The sequence below is a fragment of the Amborella trichopoda genome, chromosome 10, assembly GCF_054954075.1.
Source record: "Amborella trichopoda isolate Santa Cruz 75 chromosome 10, AtrichopodaSantaCruz75HAP2 v2.0, whole genome shotgun sequence".
In the NCBI taxonomy this organism is placed as follows: domain Eukaryota; kingdom Viridiplantae; phylum Streptophyta; class Magnoliopsida; order Amborellales; family Amborellaceae; genus Amborella; species Amborella trichopoda.
In genome coordinates this window covers 37,240,375-37,256,289 of record NC_142345.1, presented here as the reverse complement: position 1 = coordinate 37,256,289, position 15,915 = coordinate 37,240,375, and the positions used below count along the sequence as shown (strand labels likewise).

The 15,915-nt window shown below is 36.0% G+C and overlaps 1 protein-coding gene across 1 annotated transcript in view; it reads right to left on the bottom strand.

Moving 5' to 3' along the window:
• Positions 1 to 10,266, bottom strand: part of LOC18427573 (AP-1 complex subunit gamma-2) — a 59,615-nt gene extending 49,349 nt beyond the window's left edge. The window contains exons 1-4 of the mRNA XM_006836622.4: positions 10,094 to 10,266; positions 3,322 to 3,624; positions 3,034 to 3,175; positions 345 to 518 (exon numbers count right to left, since the gene is read on the bottom strand). Of these exons, the coding sequence (XP_006836685.2) occupies positions 345 to 518; positions 3,034 to 3,175; positions 3,322 to 3,624; positions 10,094 to 10,137 (663 nt within the window). The 5' untranslated portion in view covers positions 10,138 to 10,266. The remainder of the gene's footprint in view (positions 1 to 344; positions 519 to 3,033; positions 3,176 to 3,321; positions 3,625 to 10,093) is intronic.
• Between the last annotated feature and the right edge of the window lie 5,649 nt (positions 10,267 to 15,915).

Sequence of the window (15,915 nt, the reverse complement as noted above, 5' to 3'; positions counted from 1 at the left end):
TTATAAGGAGCCTATCGTTATTCCAAGATCTCAAAATCATGTGCAGCTGTTGCAAGTTAGAAGTGTAGGTAGAAGTGTATGTATCATAGAATCATAAAGAAAAGCAGAAGCATACATATTGACATGTATGTCTTTGTGTGAAAACAACAATGTCTAATCTAAAGAAAGAAACAAAGTTCTTTTTAAAAGAAATAAAGTTCTTTTTTTCAATCAATTATTTTCCCATTAGAAGACTTTGAGAGCTCAAATCATAGAGCATAGAACAACCAAATACAGAAAGATCGGAAGACTAATCTATAACCCATTGCCCACACAAAAACAAAATCAGAATATGGATACTTTACCTTTCTTAGATATTCCAGGGCCTCCGAACTGGCTTTGCACAGATCCATACAGAGTTGAACACCAGTGATTAAAACTCCGTGATGTTTTTCACCAAGAAAAGCTCCAGCAGGTTTCATAAAATTTTCAGCAAGATCTGGCACTTTTCTAATAATCCTGATGGAGCACAAAGCTGCCTACAACGCAATAAAAGAACAGCATAAGACAATTAATGAGGCAACGCTTAAAAACAAATTACTAAAGAATATCCATACTAATAGATTAAAATGACGCTTGAACTAAGAATCTCACAGAAGAATTCTAACTAAAAAAGAAAGATTCTATAGTGGATTTATATCATCTAAGGAATCAGATCCACCCATTACAAGCACTCTTTCGGCAGCATACACCCTGTAAGTGGATTGTAAAACTTTTCTTTTGCCTTCCAGTTTGTTAATTTATCGGTTACAATCCCAAGAAATCTTTAACCCTAAGGGTTATTTCTCTTCCATATTGCGTGAAAGAGGAGTGTCTTCCACAAATCATGGAAGCGGCGGCTTCCATGCTAACAGGGCATTTTTACGCTGAGTGTGGAATGTGCAAGTTCCATTTTGCGGCTTCCACGCTCTGCAACAAACATGGGAGGGCAAAATTGGTGGAACTTGGGTCTTTTGCTCCCAAAACATTCCACCAATCAAACACGCCCTAAAGCATTCTTTTTTGTTATAATGTGTCTATATTATCCTCTCACAGCTGACCATAAAGGTCGTTTGCAACCTATGTCACATAGACATGAATATTTGTGTTAGTTTTTGAGACATGTGAGTGCCGAAAACACCAAAACTCAAAATTTTTCTTTTAAATATGATACATCTAAACACCATTTAAAGAAGGGGGGAGGCAGGATTGTAGGCGACATTTGGTACTTTCATAGTAAGATTAAAAATATATATATAAGAGACAGTGTTTAGGTTTCCAAATTGTTGGACAATGTGTCATATCCTTGGTGGGTAAACAAGAAAACCATGGACATGTGTGTGCAAGTTAGATAGTTTGCAACAGAAATGGGCTTTTTGTATGCGTGTGTGTGCACGAGCGTGTTGGGGACGGGGGGTGTATATATATATATATATATGGGTGGCACAGGTTGTGAGGGTTCTACACACTAGCAATAAGAACTAAAATAATTTATTCCTTTGTTTGAAAAGCCTACGAGCCAGTGGTCGGGGTCAGAGCCTGAGTCACTTTCGTCAGACTTGGATGAGTAAGAATCGGACAGGATGATCTACTAGCCAATCAAGAGATCAAAAGAGAAGCAATAAAGTTATCAGAACAGTTCAAAAGGGGGAAAAAAAAAAGAATTAAGAATGAAAAACCATATTTGTCAACAAAATACCAAAAGCATCATCAATAAAAGGAGTATTTTAAATCACAAAATTAGTTCAGGACTGCCCTAAGCCCAAATCAGCAGCCCTATTCGGCCAAATCTTACACTGCTAAAAAAATTTCTAAGAGAAAATTGCAGAAAAAATAGAATTGTACTCATTTTTCAATAATAAGCGACAAATATGCAACACGAAGATAGACATTGCTATGTTGATTCCCACACATCCCTCTGCAAAACGTTGGGAAGACATAATCCAATCCTAAATTCCAGTTGATTTTGCCACATGTTTCAAACACAAATGGCAGCTGACACATTCCAATTCAGCCATCTCAAGGAGACCTCAGATGCAGTCGGATGTAGGCCTCAGCATGCCCTCTGGCTCACCTCTGGGATGTACACCAAGACTCTATCCAATCTCATTATGTTTGATTTTTCAGGTTGTCAGCAAGAACAAGTAAACCACGCTCTGCCCAAAGATTGAAATTAAATCATACAAGTATCAACTTTGGTTTCCATGTTCCTCGTGAGAAAACAGAAGGATATCAAAGTCACCTCCTGAACTATCAATAACCCGTGTATTTGGGATTAATGCCATGAGAACCCCTGTCAATGCTCTGCCTGGGGTTCTACATCCAATTAAAATGGTGCAGTCACCCATTTATCGATATCACAACCTCCCTTTCATGAGTTACGAGAACTTGCAGCCTAAGTGGATGTCCATTTTACCTCCTTTTAATGGAAATCATTAACCAAAATTAAGTTATTGGCTTTGTACCATATGACCATAGATAACAACATATATTTCTATTTTTACAAAAAAAGGCCACGTTGTGTACCTAACTCTCATCACAACTTAGTCAACCTTTCTCAAGGGGGGGAAAAAAAAAACTCATCAGGACTTGCATGCAAAACAAGAAGCTGGAGAGATGCCACAATTACACAACCCAAACACACAACATCAAGCTTTTAACGACATCTAGACACCCAATAAAATAGAAACTAGTACCAAGTAAGAATGTCTTTTCTACAGCCCAGGAGTTTGGAGAATCCATCACAAAAACTAGAAAAGACTTCAGCATGTTCACAATATGAAAGAATGCATAACTACTTACAGAGTAAACGAAAAGACATCAATTGACAGAACAGTAAGAAAGGGCAAAATAAGTGCAACAATTAGTGAAAGTGAGAAGACCAAATAAGGATACTTGTTACAAAATCATGAGTCCATAAGTTATGCCAGTTGTCCAAATATAGCACACATAATCAACAGAAACAAGATTATGTCCTGCACAATCAAAGCATACTAAAATAAGGGAAGATGTTACCTTTTTGCGAATGTTAGGATTGCTATTTTGAAGCAATCTTTCCACTTCAGGAGCAAGATCACGTGCCATTTCTGCAGAACAAATATTTCCAAGTGCACATAGAGCAAGACCCACTATGTATTGATTTGAATGATTAAGATCTCTGCAAGCTTGTCAAGGGTTTTGGAAAGCTTTCTATGCATCAAAATCATCAAACTAGGTGATACAGATACATATATTAGTTCCAACTATAGCTATTTAACAAAAAAAATGTACACCATGCAAGGAGAAAACAGCCGATTAGGATACTGCTTTAAGGAGTTTGTAACCAACATGAGAACTTCCTGCCTTTCATCAAGAAGCAACATGAGGCCAAGATATCCTATTCGTTTCTCAGGAAATCCAGAAGATGCAATCAACTTAAGACATTCCATTTGACCAAAATGGGTGGGGTATCCAAGCATGTGGATGAACATGAGCTTTGCCAAGTTCCTATGTCTGTAATCCTGGTCATTTTCACTTACTGCTGCACGTATGGCTGCACACTCTTTCCTTACAACAGCACGCTCCTCTGCTGCAGTTTTGCAGGCTCGTATAGCTCGTATCATATCCCTACAGGAAACCATTGAGCTTATATTAAGCACTGAGTAAAAAGTTTAATCAAGTGATTGAAAACACGGACTCAGGATGGAGCCCCCGCACAGCTCGAGCCAGAGAGTTGGTCAGTTCCAGAGAGTCGGTCAGTTCGGCGCAGCTTAGTCAATCAAAAGTGGTTAATCTGAGAATGAAATGGCTAAAAAGAAAACAAAGTTCCTGCTCCAGATTCTCCAAGAGTAACACTCTCATCTTCTGCATGGACCCATGCACATATAAGCATCATGATCTATAATTGAAATCAACTTGGTGCCTAGTCACTTTTATTTTGATCACTCAACTGCATGGCTTCACTTCGATTATCATTAAAAAAGATTTAGATATAAATACAGAATTTCTTGGGGCAAGCAATTCATATGTAGCAAGTAAAACAAGCTAGCCCTTTTTTTTTACCATTAAGGAAGACGATAGAATTTTTTGTCGCATACGACATAATATTATACCAAAGAAACAACAAATTTTACAGCTAAACCCCTATCGTACTCAGTCATCATATCAGCCAATCTGTACTCCATTTGATTTAGAATGCACTAACCGCCTCATCTCTATCAACATAATTTGATACAAGGATATCTATACGTCCCCATGATGCAGGAAAAAAAATGTGGGAAATTAAATCTACCCTTTTCTTAAACCTTAAACAAGTAAAATCAACAATAATGGAAAAAAAATCAACAATAATGGAGAAAGAAGATTTTTCTTCTTTCAAATAAAATTCATTCTCATAACATATGCCTCTCTCAAAATATGACATCCAACCTTTTATAAGCCTATGAACATCCACCCAATGTGTGGGGTCGTTCCCTTTTTTGTCTCTCTCTCTCTACCCCTGAGCCTTAGTGCTCTCTACTATAATTTATGTATTTTGAGCACCCAATATGTGGGATGCCGTAGACAGAACATTCTTCATGTAAATTTCTTTTATTTTATACAAAGTTAACATTCTCAAAAAAAAAAAAAAAACCTTTTATAAGCCTCTGAAACCCTAATTCAACTTGAGATCCAAGTAAACATTTAAGACCCTAAAACACCCTTAAAACACTACTAAAATTTCAAAAAACCCTAGTAAACAGTAATGCATGAATAGTACTTATGAACAGTAAATAAAAAAATATAAAATGCTAGAATCCCAAAAAAACTTAAAAACTATAAAATAGACCCGAAGATTAAAATCAAAATATACATCCTTTAAAAGTGAATAGAAATAAAAATTAAGAATAATTAAAAACAAAGAATAATTTTGCCCTCCATCATTCTCCTCTAGTTAGAGAAAACCCATCCTCGAGTTTTAAAGTGTGCTAAGATGAATTCAACATCAAAACCACCTTCTTCAACCTTCTTTTTCTTTGTCAGCTCAAATATTATTTAAGTGGTAAAAAGAATTCATACAGAAATGGATCTTGATATGCATATTGAGAAATCAATACAAATTTATCAAATTCAACTATTCTTGAACTCCCATTAAAATCATGTAAGATACTTCAAACTCAATTTTCTATACTTTAAAGGCTTTCTCGACATCTATCTCATTACTCTTTGAAACCAGGGCCACAATTTGCAGATTTTGAGTCGACCATGCTTCCACTGCACTACTCTTATTCCAATGCCCTAAATCTCTTGAATGCTCCACCTCTTTGATATCCTTCATATCATCTTTTCTTTGTCAAATATCGGTTCCCCCACGTAATCTTGATCACCACCATAGATTAGATCTCTTACAAAATCCTATTCATCAACTAAGTATGTATTGAAATTAGTGGCAAATCCCAAACTACAACCTGCTGATTTTCGATGTAACCTACACCAAAATCAACATCGTTCTCCTTCAAATCATGTAGATCAACTAAATCTCATGATTTATTCTCTCGAACATAAGGCTCCCTATGCAGAGCGTGTGCATAGAACGGATGATCGAATGGAGCTTCATCATTCCGCTCCAACTCTGGGTCGGACTCTGATTTATGTCATTCTCCCTAAAAACCCTTGCAATTTGGATCTATCCCCGTAGATTCCTCTTTGTTTAGGGCACGTTGTTGTTAGGCCCACTTACGTAGCAATAGCTCTATAACCGCCTCTGTCAAGTTGTTGATTCCCTTGTCCAGTTGGATCATATAAACATCCCTTCAATAAGATCTCGACGACAAGCCATCGCAATTTGAAGCCGTCCTCGAACCATGCTCTGATACCACTTGATGCAGGAAGGAAAGGTGAGAAATTAAATCCACCATTTTCTTGAACCTTAAACAAGTAAAATCAGCAATGATGGAGAAAGAACATGGTAGTAAATCAAGCCAAAAGAAAAAGAACTTTCTTCTTTCATAACATAAAATTCATTCCAATAGCATTTCTCCCAAAATGTAACATTCAACCTTTTATAAACCTATGAAACCCTAATTCAACTTGCGATCAAAAAAACATTTAAGGCTCTAAATACCCCTAAAACAATGCTAAACTTTAAAAAATAACCCTGTGAACAGTAACACATGAACAGTAACTATAAACAGTACCATAAATCGTACTCGTGAATAGCAAAAAAAAATATAAAAAAACCTAAAATCCCAAAAAACTTAAAAACTCTAAAATATACCTTAAAACTAAATCAAATTATACATCCTTTGAAATTGAACAAAATAAAAAATAAGAATAATTTTTCCCTCCATCACCCCTCCAGGTTTGAAGATCCATTTAATCACATTTAGAGAGTCACCCTTAATCACCGAACTTCAGAGACAGTACTCATGTTTTAATCACGTCAGGTTGTCAAAGGACCTATGGCTGGGAGAGAGCCCATTGGAAGCTCTATTTCCAGACCTCCACAACCAAAGCATCGCAGTTTCTCACTCCTATGAATCCCAGGTAGGCCTACTGTTTGGATCATAGTTACCAGGATCACCTTTTAGGGGCTGATTCCACTCCGGAACCTGATTTTTGCACTCCATGAAGGAGAATCTCATTCCTTTGCAATTTTTAAACTTCGGAATCACGATCCTTCCTATGAGAAATAGAGATCCTGAGTTACACAAGATCCAGATTTCCTAGCATACTTAACGGGCTATAGGTAAACTAAACCAAATTTCCACCACTATGGGATCAAGATTCCTTTAAGATGGGACAAAGATTATTGAGACAAATTTCCCACTACTACTTTGATTCTCCGCCAAAGAAAAATTGGTGTCATTCGCGTGGCTATGTAATGTAACTTATGCGTAAGGTGGCATGGCTATGCAATGGTTATTCAATAAACAATATTACACAACACTTTCTTTCTTATATATATAATTTTGGGCTTCATCTTAATACTTTTATCATTCAATTAATAAGGATGGCCAGGATTGTTGTTACTTCGCATAAAATCGTAAATTACACTCCAAAATGCAAAAGATCAAAATAACACACAATGGATTGGTTTTTTATAAAATATTAATTTCATAAAAAATTTATTATTAATTAATTAATTAATATATATATATATATATATATATATATATATATATATATATATATATATATATATATATATAACTACAATCAAAAGAGAAAAATTAGAAAATCATAGAATGACTGAATTCTTATGGTAACTTTAAATTTATAAAAATTAAAAATCAATTAAAACGTTGTACACTCCTAACCTAGGGAGCCCTAGTTTAGTGCTCTCGAGGGCCTCAATTTTTAACCAAATGAGCTTGGCCCTGGATGATTTATCATTTGATCCCATTTAAGTTACAATTGAGGTTCCCCACATATTAGGATTGAGATCCCTAGATTTTAGGGTGTACAGGCAGTGATCCCTACTCTAGGGAGCTTTTTGCTTGTCGAGATCCATGATCCCAATCCAGAATCCAATCTCAATCCTGATCCCAACAACTATGGTATGGATGCCGAGGTTTAGGAGAAATCTCCATGATGCCAAGATCGCAGAGCTGGAGGCATTGTTGTCCCTCCTCAAACTCCCATTTTATACCCCACTCTAGTAGGGACAAGATGGTGTGGATCCCAGCCTCCTCAAGCTCCTTCTCAGTATCGTCCTTTTATAAGGACCTTCACCCAATTCTGGTGTCCCTACTACACCCAGCAAGGTCTGGTTCAGACCAACCCCAGCAAGGTGCTTTTAGTTGGTTAGTCTTTAACAAAAAGGCCATCATGGTGGACCAGATCCAATGGAGGGAGATTCCACCTAATCAATCATTGTCTCATGAGCAAAGGTTGCAAGGCAAAGATGAGAATCATGGCCTTCCATTGGATGAAGTCAATAATTTTTGTACACTACCAATATCAAAACCCTAGAACTAGTTGTTGGAGACCCTATGACACAACCTCTTCTTCTCCCTAGGCTGTAGGCTAGCCCTAAATTTTGACCAATGTTGTTTAAGGACATATTTCAATCCATTCCTGATTGGACACCTCATCTCCTTGGCATTAAAGCAAAATGTTGATTTACTCAAGTTTGCTCATTTACTTTGTGGATGAGTACATGCTGAAATTGTCAATACTTAGCCTTATTGGAAATAAGATTGTTCCATAAACGTGATTTAGGGTCTTGCAACTGAAGGTTAGGGAGTAGCTAGTTTAGAATACATCAGGAAATCATAGATCACCTGTTTGTTCAATTGGAATGAAGTGGCCAGATTCGGTCTTTCCTACTGAATCTGTTCTAGTTGGTATAGGCTACACTAAAACTGTACAGCGATTGTCTGTGGCATTTTCTCTCCCACTTTGGCACAACTACTTTAGCACACTTCTATCCTAGCATAGTTTTGGATAATCTGCTTTGGAGCGCAAACCATAGCTTATAACCACACATGTATGTTATAAAGAGGTCGCTAATAGAGTGGAAATTGATATGTTTGGAAGAGGTCACTTCTTGAATAATGCAATCTATGTCTCCAAAGATGAATATGCAATCCTAGGGCCAACATGAATAGCACATCCATTCACACCATTGACAATCTTTTTCAATCCAACACCATTGCCTACAAAACCTATCCCAAGAGTTATACCCATATGCCTTGTGTCCGCCACATGAAGGCGTTCATTTAGTTTCCCTAAAGAGTCCAAAAAAAAAACTTTTTGATGTTGCACTACACTATAGTTTTCCAATTTCATCCTTTAATGGCAGACAATCGGCCAGAGGTCAAATTTGGAGCTTCAGAGCATCTGTCACACAGACTATTAATTTTTGGTAATACTAAGTTGCAATTTAGCCCAACTTCCATGAAGCAAGATTGGTGGAAGTCATTGAATGAATAGTGTAGTACATGAAAGTATCAGGTTCTGATGCATGCACAAAGTAAAAAGTGCAGCAACAGATTTTGCCAGTTCCATGTCATTCTAAACAAAAACCAAAAAAATTGCTTTGAGCTTTATTTACTGAGTTGTTGGTTCTCTTTTCTAACCTTTTTTCATTTTCTCTTAGGGACTTTCAATATGAATGCTTCAACCTTCAGTTATTCACATTCTATCAATGAAATTCTACATCATATGTCCAAAAAATAGAGGGAATGTTCCATAATGCACATTCTCACCGGAGATTTTGTATTTGAATTATTTAATACAAAGGTATGAGACATTGGCAAGATGGTTGAGCTGTAATTTAGTCAATGTGCGACTCAGTCACAATTAGAGCACAATGCAAAAAAGAGCTTCATTATTTTGAATAATTGTTAAGCTTACGAGTGCTGATAATGTGTCAGCATCACCTGTTTGAGGATAGAACCCAGAAATTCAAAATAAAAACCACTAGAGATGTCTGAAGACATGAACTACAGAGTTAATCACAGACCTTGTGAAAGGAACCCATAATCTTTCCTTTTTTTAAAAAAATTCTTCAAAAAGGATTTGTACATCCCAAAGAATTTCCCATGTATCAGGCATATAGTTGGAGATTGAAACAAATCTCATTATTAGGATAGGAATTAGGACTTAGGCCAAACAAAGAAAAACGATAGTCTTATTGATACCAACGAATTAGAAGACAGCCCGTACACACAAATGGTTTATTCACGGATAATAAATCCACTAGGCAGTAGCAATTAAAGTAAAATGCTATCATTCACAAAACAGTACTCAGCAAAAATTGAACCAAGTCCATTGCCACATTGATAGATAGGCTAAAACAACTAATTATCTAAAACTGAGGAGCATAATATTATTATTCACACATATAATTGGTAGCAATATTGGTTCTAGCTCTCAAGCAATTAAGCAAAGCAAATTCACATAGATATTTCAGTAACTAATCAACAATCTGAAAATTAACTAATCAACAATCAATTTTCAGAGGCACAAGATTCGGAAGAACCTCAATTCTACTTCTAATTAATGGGGAGTAGTAAGAGTAATCTGGGCAAAAAAAACAATCCGCATAATATTACACGATCAAAATTCAAATATTTTAACAACGAATAAGAATTGAACCAGTATGTATCACCTTAACCGGGTTCCTGATGAGAACGGGTTCATTACTGAATCCATGGTGAAAAGCTTCGCTTAACTCCAATAACTTCTCTTTGAGATCAGATCGAGCAATCAGCTCGATGAGAAACAAGATCACGAGCAAACTCCCTCCTATCGAGAAAATGCGAAAATATCAGGCTCTAAAGGCTTTCTCAGCAAGACAACGACGATCCTCCTATGCAGATCGAGGAAGCCTTTATGGAAAATGGATCTAAAAACAGGTGAAAATGACAGAGAAATTAAGAGTGAGATTTGCAGAGAAAGGCGATGACTTAGGGCTTTTAAGCGATTTAAGGTCATGGAATTTGGATCGACTACAAGTTTGGAAGTTTTTCTCTGAGTGATACAAAAAGTAGAGAGCAGGAGCAGCTAAGAAGCGAGGGAACCACCAAGGAAAGAGAAAATGTCCCTAATATTTTATTATGAAGGACCTGAGACGACGAGGCATAATTCGAAAAAGAAAATAAATGTTTTTTGCTTAAAAGTCACCAAATTTAAATCGTAACCTTGCTCTTAAGTTAGTCAAAAGCATGTGTATGTAAAAAGAACCCGACGTAGTGTTTGATAACCCGGTGATTTTTAATCCGGATCATTTTGATGGGAACTGGTTGGGACTAAAGATTTTATGATGGTAGGTCGGGGGCCAATTTTTTACTAACATCAATACCCCCCAGGTCGGGGCTAGGGTAGGCTAGCCCTAGCCCTAACCCAGCCATAGTTCTCATAAGGCTAGCCAAAGGTTGCACCGGCCATGATCGGGCCAAAGAAGCCCTGGCTAACGGCTAGACCTAATCCTATCAAAACAAGGCTGGCCTGAGCTAGGCCAAATAAAATAAAAAAAATGATAAAAAAAGGCCCAAGTTGGCTTGTCCATGGCCCACCTCGAGCCACAATTCTCATAAGGCTAGCCCAAGGTTGCACCGGCCATGATCGGGCCAAAGAAACCCTGGCCGAGGGCTAAACCTTACCCTATCAAAACAAGGCCAGCCTGAGCTGGGCCAAATAAAATAAAAAAAATTATGAAAAAAGGCCCAAGTTGGCTTGTCCATGGTCCACCTCGGGCCATAGTTGCCCAATCCTCATGCCACATTTTGTGGCATAGGCCTTAGCTTTTAGGGTTAAGCGGACCGGGCTAGGCCGAGATGATCGGGCCATTGGCACCCTTACTTTGCTTTAAGCTATAATCTAATGTTCTCTTAAGTCCCTTGTAAATCTTTGCCTGTCTTAATTTCATTTTATTTTATTTATTTATTAATATTTTTCTAAATCATTGATCTAAACTCAATCCAGATCACCAATCCAACATTGATTTATAAGTGAATGATCTACCACAACGATCTAGGTTTTAAGACATTGGCCTAATGCGTAATTATGTTGGTGTTACTCTTGACAAACAGCTTTGGAAAACCCAAGATCTTTTTGTTTGAGGAACAAATAATTGCTTTCTCAAATGCAATACGAAAATCATTATGCATCTAAATTCTCCACGTAAATTTGTCCCTCATATATATATATATATATATATATATATACAAAATCAAATACTTAACTTGCTTGTACAAATTGACAAATATAACAAATATCTATTGCACTAAATTAGCCTTTATTTATATAGAAAAAGTGAGCAACTGAGATTTGGCTAGCATAAAACTGTCTTTTTTTGTTTTGTGAGTGAGAGCATAAAACTATTTTTTCTTTTTGTTTTTTAAGTGAGTAAGTGGGGAGATGGGCCCTACACTTGATAGGAATTGAGCTTAGGACGCAGCATTACAAATTGTCATGCACTAAGTAATTAAGCTCAAGCTCTTTTTCAAACACTAACTAAGCCCAAGCTCTTTTCTTAAGTACTTGCGTACCTAAGTACTAAGTACCCAGGCGCTAACCGCTAGCAGAAAACTTTGATTAAGTACTTGTACTTAAAAGTGAGAACAACAGTAATTTATAAGAGAGAAAGTGCCTCTACAGCATTGGTAATTGAACACCAAATGCGTAGATATTGTCTATTGAATGGTTCTTTTTTATCTTTTTTTAGGGTAATTCACTAGGAAAGACAAACTCTTACCCATTTTTTTAAATAGTTTGAGAGTTAATTATTTTTAACGTGTTAGTGGGGTAGTATCAGTAAAAATAAAAAATCACGACATAATGACTAAAGTGGGAGGGTACTACCACTACAACCCCAACCACTTCCCCGAAATGTTTGTGCAGCACGGTCTTACGTAACGCACGTAGCATAGCGTGGCCTTCCATTTTTTCACTTATACGTCAAATAAAGGCTCATGAATTACGCCCTCTCAACTATTGCCCACCAAAAGAAATTCTCACGTAATGTCACCCATGCGACATGAACTCTTGCAAAGTCACGCTTTTCACTTGCGGCAACGCTATAAGCAATTTCGACCGACAACGTTGCTTTGAGCGGGTGGCAATGGACCGGTGGGCCGGCCCAACCCTGCAAAATTAGGTCGTGGGCCACAAAATGTGACCCCTACTTGAGCCAGGGCCTAGGCCAAGATAGGGCCAGCCCAGTTTGGCCTGGCTCCACCATTATTTCCTTTACTTTTTTTTATAAAAAATTATTTGCCCAACCCGATAGGACCTAACTTGGGCCATACAAAATTATCTAATTTGATTACTTATTTTCATTCTATACATGCTAAAAAGAAATATTTTGTACATGCTAAGAGATTTTATTTACTAGAATAAAACTATGCAATGGAAAATTATTTTGGGGAACTCTTGTTTTTAAATTGATAATTTCTTTTTCAAAAAATGAAGAGCTTTTTATATTTTATTTATGGAAAAAGTTTATATAAGGGTGAGGCTCTAAACAATCAAACTAAGGCGCACCTAAAAAAATTCACTAGAATAGGTTGTTTTGATGTTGAAAAACCCCTAATTTGACCATCTCGACTTCAAGATATGTGAACGTGAGAGAAAAATATATTTCAAGTCTTGAAAATACTTGTAATGTATTATCTAGACTGTCAATTTTCAATATTGTCAAATATTTATAGAACTGCTCGACCTACACTATTTTTGAAGCTCTAGATTTCATGATTAAAGATGAAAATAAATTTTTATGCCATTTCTAATATTGATATAACATATTTTGGCACTATTTGAAAGTATGCCTTAATTTGATTCGTTAGGGCATCAACTTTATACAAACTACATCCATTATTTATTAGGCAAAACTACAAAATAAATTTATATTAATCCCACATATATGGAAACTTTATGAGTCCTAGATATTGAAAGAAACTGTAGTTTGAAAACTAAAAATTAGTTCTAAACATAATTGTAGAATTGAAATTATTTTCATCTATTGGAAGTAGTAAGAAAAGATCCGAAGACTTATGGCCTCACTGAGCATATGACCCTTAATAGAGCATGGCATACCAGGATTCGTATAGCCGACCTCAATTAATTAAAAAAGGCTATGATGATAGTGATGATTTATTTTTATTTTAAAATAAAACATAAAAAATATCTCGATCTTGCATATGTACGAAAACTTATTTATCTTGACTTCATAAAAAAGCATTCCAAATAACTTCTTATTTTTTATTGGTTTAGAACATTTCTTTAACATTTAAAATGTGTAATATTAAAGAAAAATTCATTTGATATGAGAACTCGTTGTCATCCTTTTGATTCAAAGAACTCATATTTGTTAGGAAAGTATTGTGAATTTAAATATGATTTTAAATTTTTATTGTTACATTATAAATGCCTAAATAATAAAATTTGTATACTAAAAATTTTAGGAAAGTGCCTTTTTACCTTAATTTTAAAACATATTTTCTTAATCAACATTTTACAAGTGTGGAAACCTCGTTTATAAATTCATTATGCAAAACAATTTTTATGTTTATATTATTAATGTCTAGATAATAAAATTTAGGAAAGTGCCTTTTTTTAATTTAACAAATATTTTATTAATCAACCTTTTACATGCGTGGAAACCTCGCTTATTAATTCATAAGCCAATTCTCCATTTCTAATTTGAGGGAGAGAATATATAACCTGAGTCTTCCTTCTTCTTTTTTTCGATAGGTTAACTAAACTTTATATATATAATAGTAGGTTACAAGTGTTAGAATTCATGGGAGTATACATGCACAGACATTGAATGGAGAGAGAAGAAGAGATAATACAACATTTACGTGGTTCAGGTTGAAGCTTCACGTTCACGAATCCAAAGCCCCAACTAACTACATCTTCACTATTTGGATGAATGTTTACATCAATAAATACCTTCTTATATAGAGGACAATCACATGAGATAAACATGGTATGATAAATATAGGAGATAAATATGATTATTGGATATATAAGTAATAGTAGAAGCCTTATCACCAAACTAACTTGATGACCAAGTAACTTTGATTTGGTCTCATCTTATCTTCTAGATACATAATCTTATCAAGAGATATATACCCACACATCCATAATGATGTATATCAATATGAACCCGAGATATCCATATCCTAACACTTCCCCTCAAACTCAAAATGTTTTGACACAAAGCAGTTGGAGTTTGAACAATACTAAGTTGCCAAAAATGAGTGGTGATCTTCAGGTTAGTAGCATAAACGAACAAGTTGGATCTTCAGGTCTTCAGGTTCATGGCGTGACTGATAGAAGCAGTGGTCTACATACTCAGATTGCTTAAACAACAAGCACATTGCTTGAACAAATAGATGGCCTAAAAAACATCCAGGATTGAGTAACGAAAACCTCGATCAACAGAAGACAAACATGCCTTTGGAACATCTGGTATCGAGTAACAAAAAACTCAATCAATAACAGACAACCAGGCTTTCAAAATTTTTAAGATCAAGTATCGAAAAACTCGATCAATAGACATGATCGAATAACTGAAAGAAATTCGATCATCTCACAGGATGGAGCAACATAAAACTTTATCATCCAACATGATTGAGTAACGAAAAACTCAATCATTAAAATTTGGAGTAGACAGGATCGTGTAAACCTGATCATCACGCAGGATCGAGTAAACTCGATCATCACACATAATCGAGTAAACTCGATCATCATACTGGATGGAGTAACAAAAAACTCCATCATCAAACATGATCAAGTAACAAAAAATTTGATCATCTACCAAGATCGAAAGATTTGATCATCCAACATAAGGCACTTGGAAGAGCCAACAGAAATCAAAAGAAAATCTGAAACCTTTGAAATCGCACTGGTCCATAAATTGAACTGCACTAAATCAATCTCTCTACCAAAACCATCTACAATATTATTTCAAGGATTCCAGAGCCACTAACTTCTCTCAAGTCCATTGCAAAAGTGAACGGCAGCTGGTCCATCCTAACATATTTGAACAACACCTTATTCAAATGGACCAATCAGGGCATGATTTAGGGTCTTGAAGCTTTGACGGCGAATAAGGAACCACAGTCTAACATTTAATTTGCAGAAGCGGGAGCTTTGAAAGGATTGCAATTTCAAACCCTAGAAAACCCTAACCTTTTTTTTTTTTTAAATATAGCTTAGTGGGGGAAAGATCCCCTTACCTTGGGTATTCTCTATTTTTTTCTATTTTCAGTTTCCTGATCGGTGAATACGCCCAGAATCGAGCACTATGGGTGAGTTGATCTCCTAGGTCGTGCTGGCCTCCTAATCGAGGTCCAACAGTTGATGGAGAGCATGCCCATGAAGCCTGACACTAAATCTTAATCCATTTTTTTTTCTCATCCCATTGACCCATCTTTGCAAACACTAAAACCCTTTTAGCTCGGTCCCCTTAGCCTGAGACCG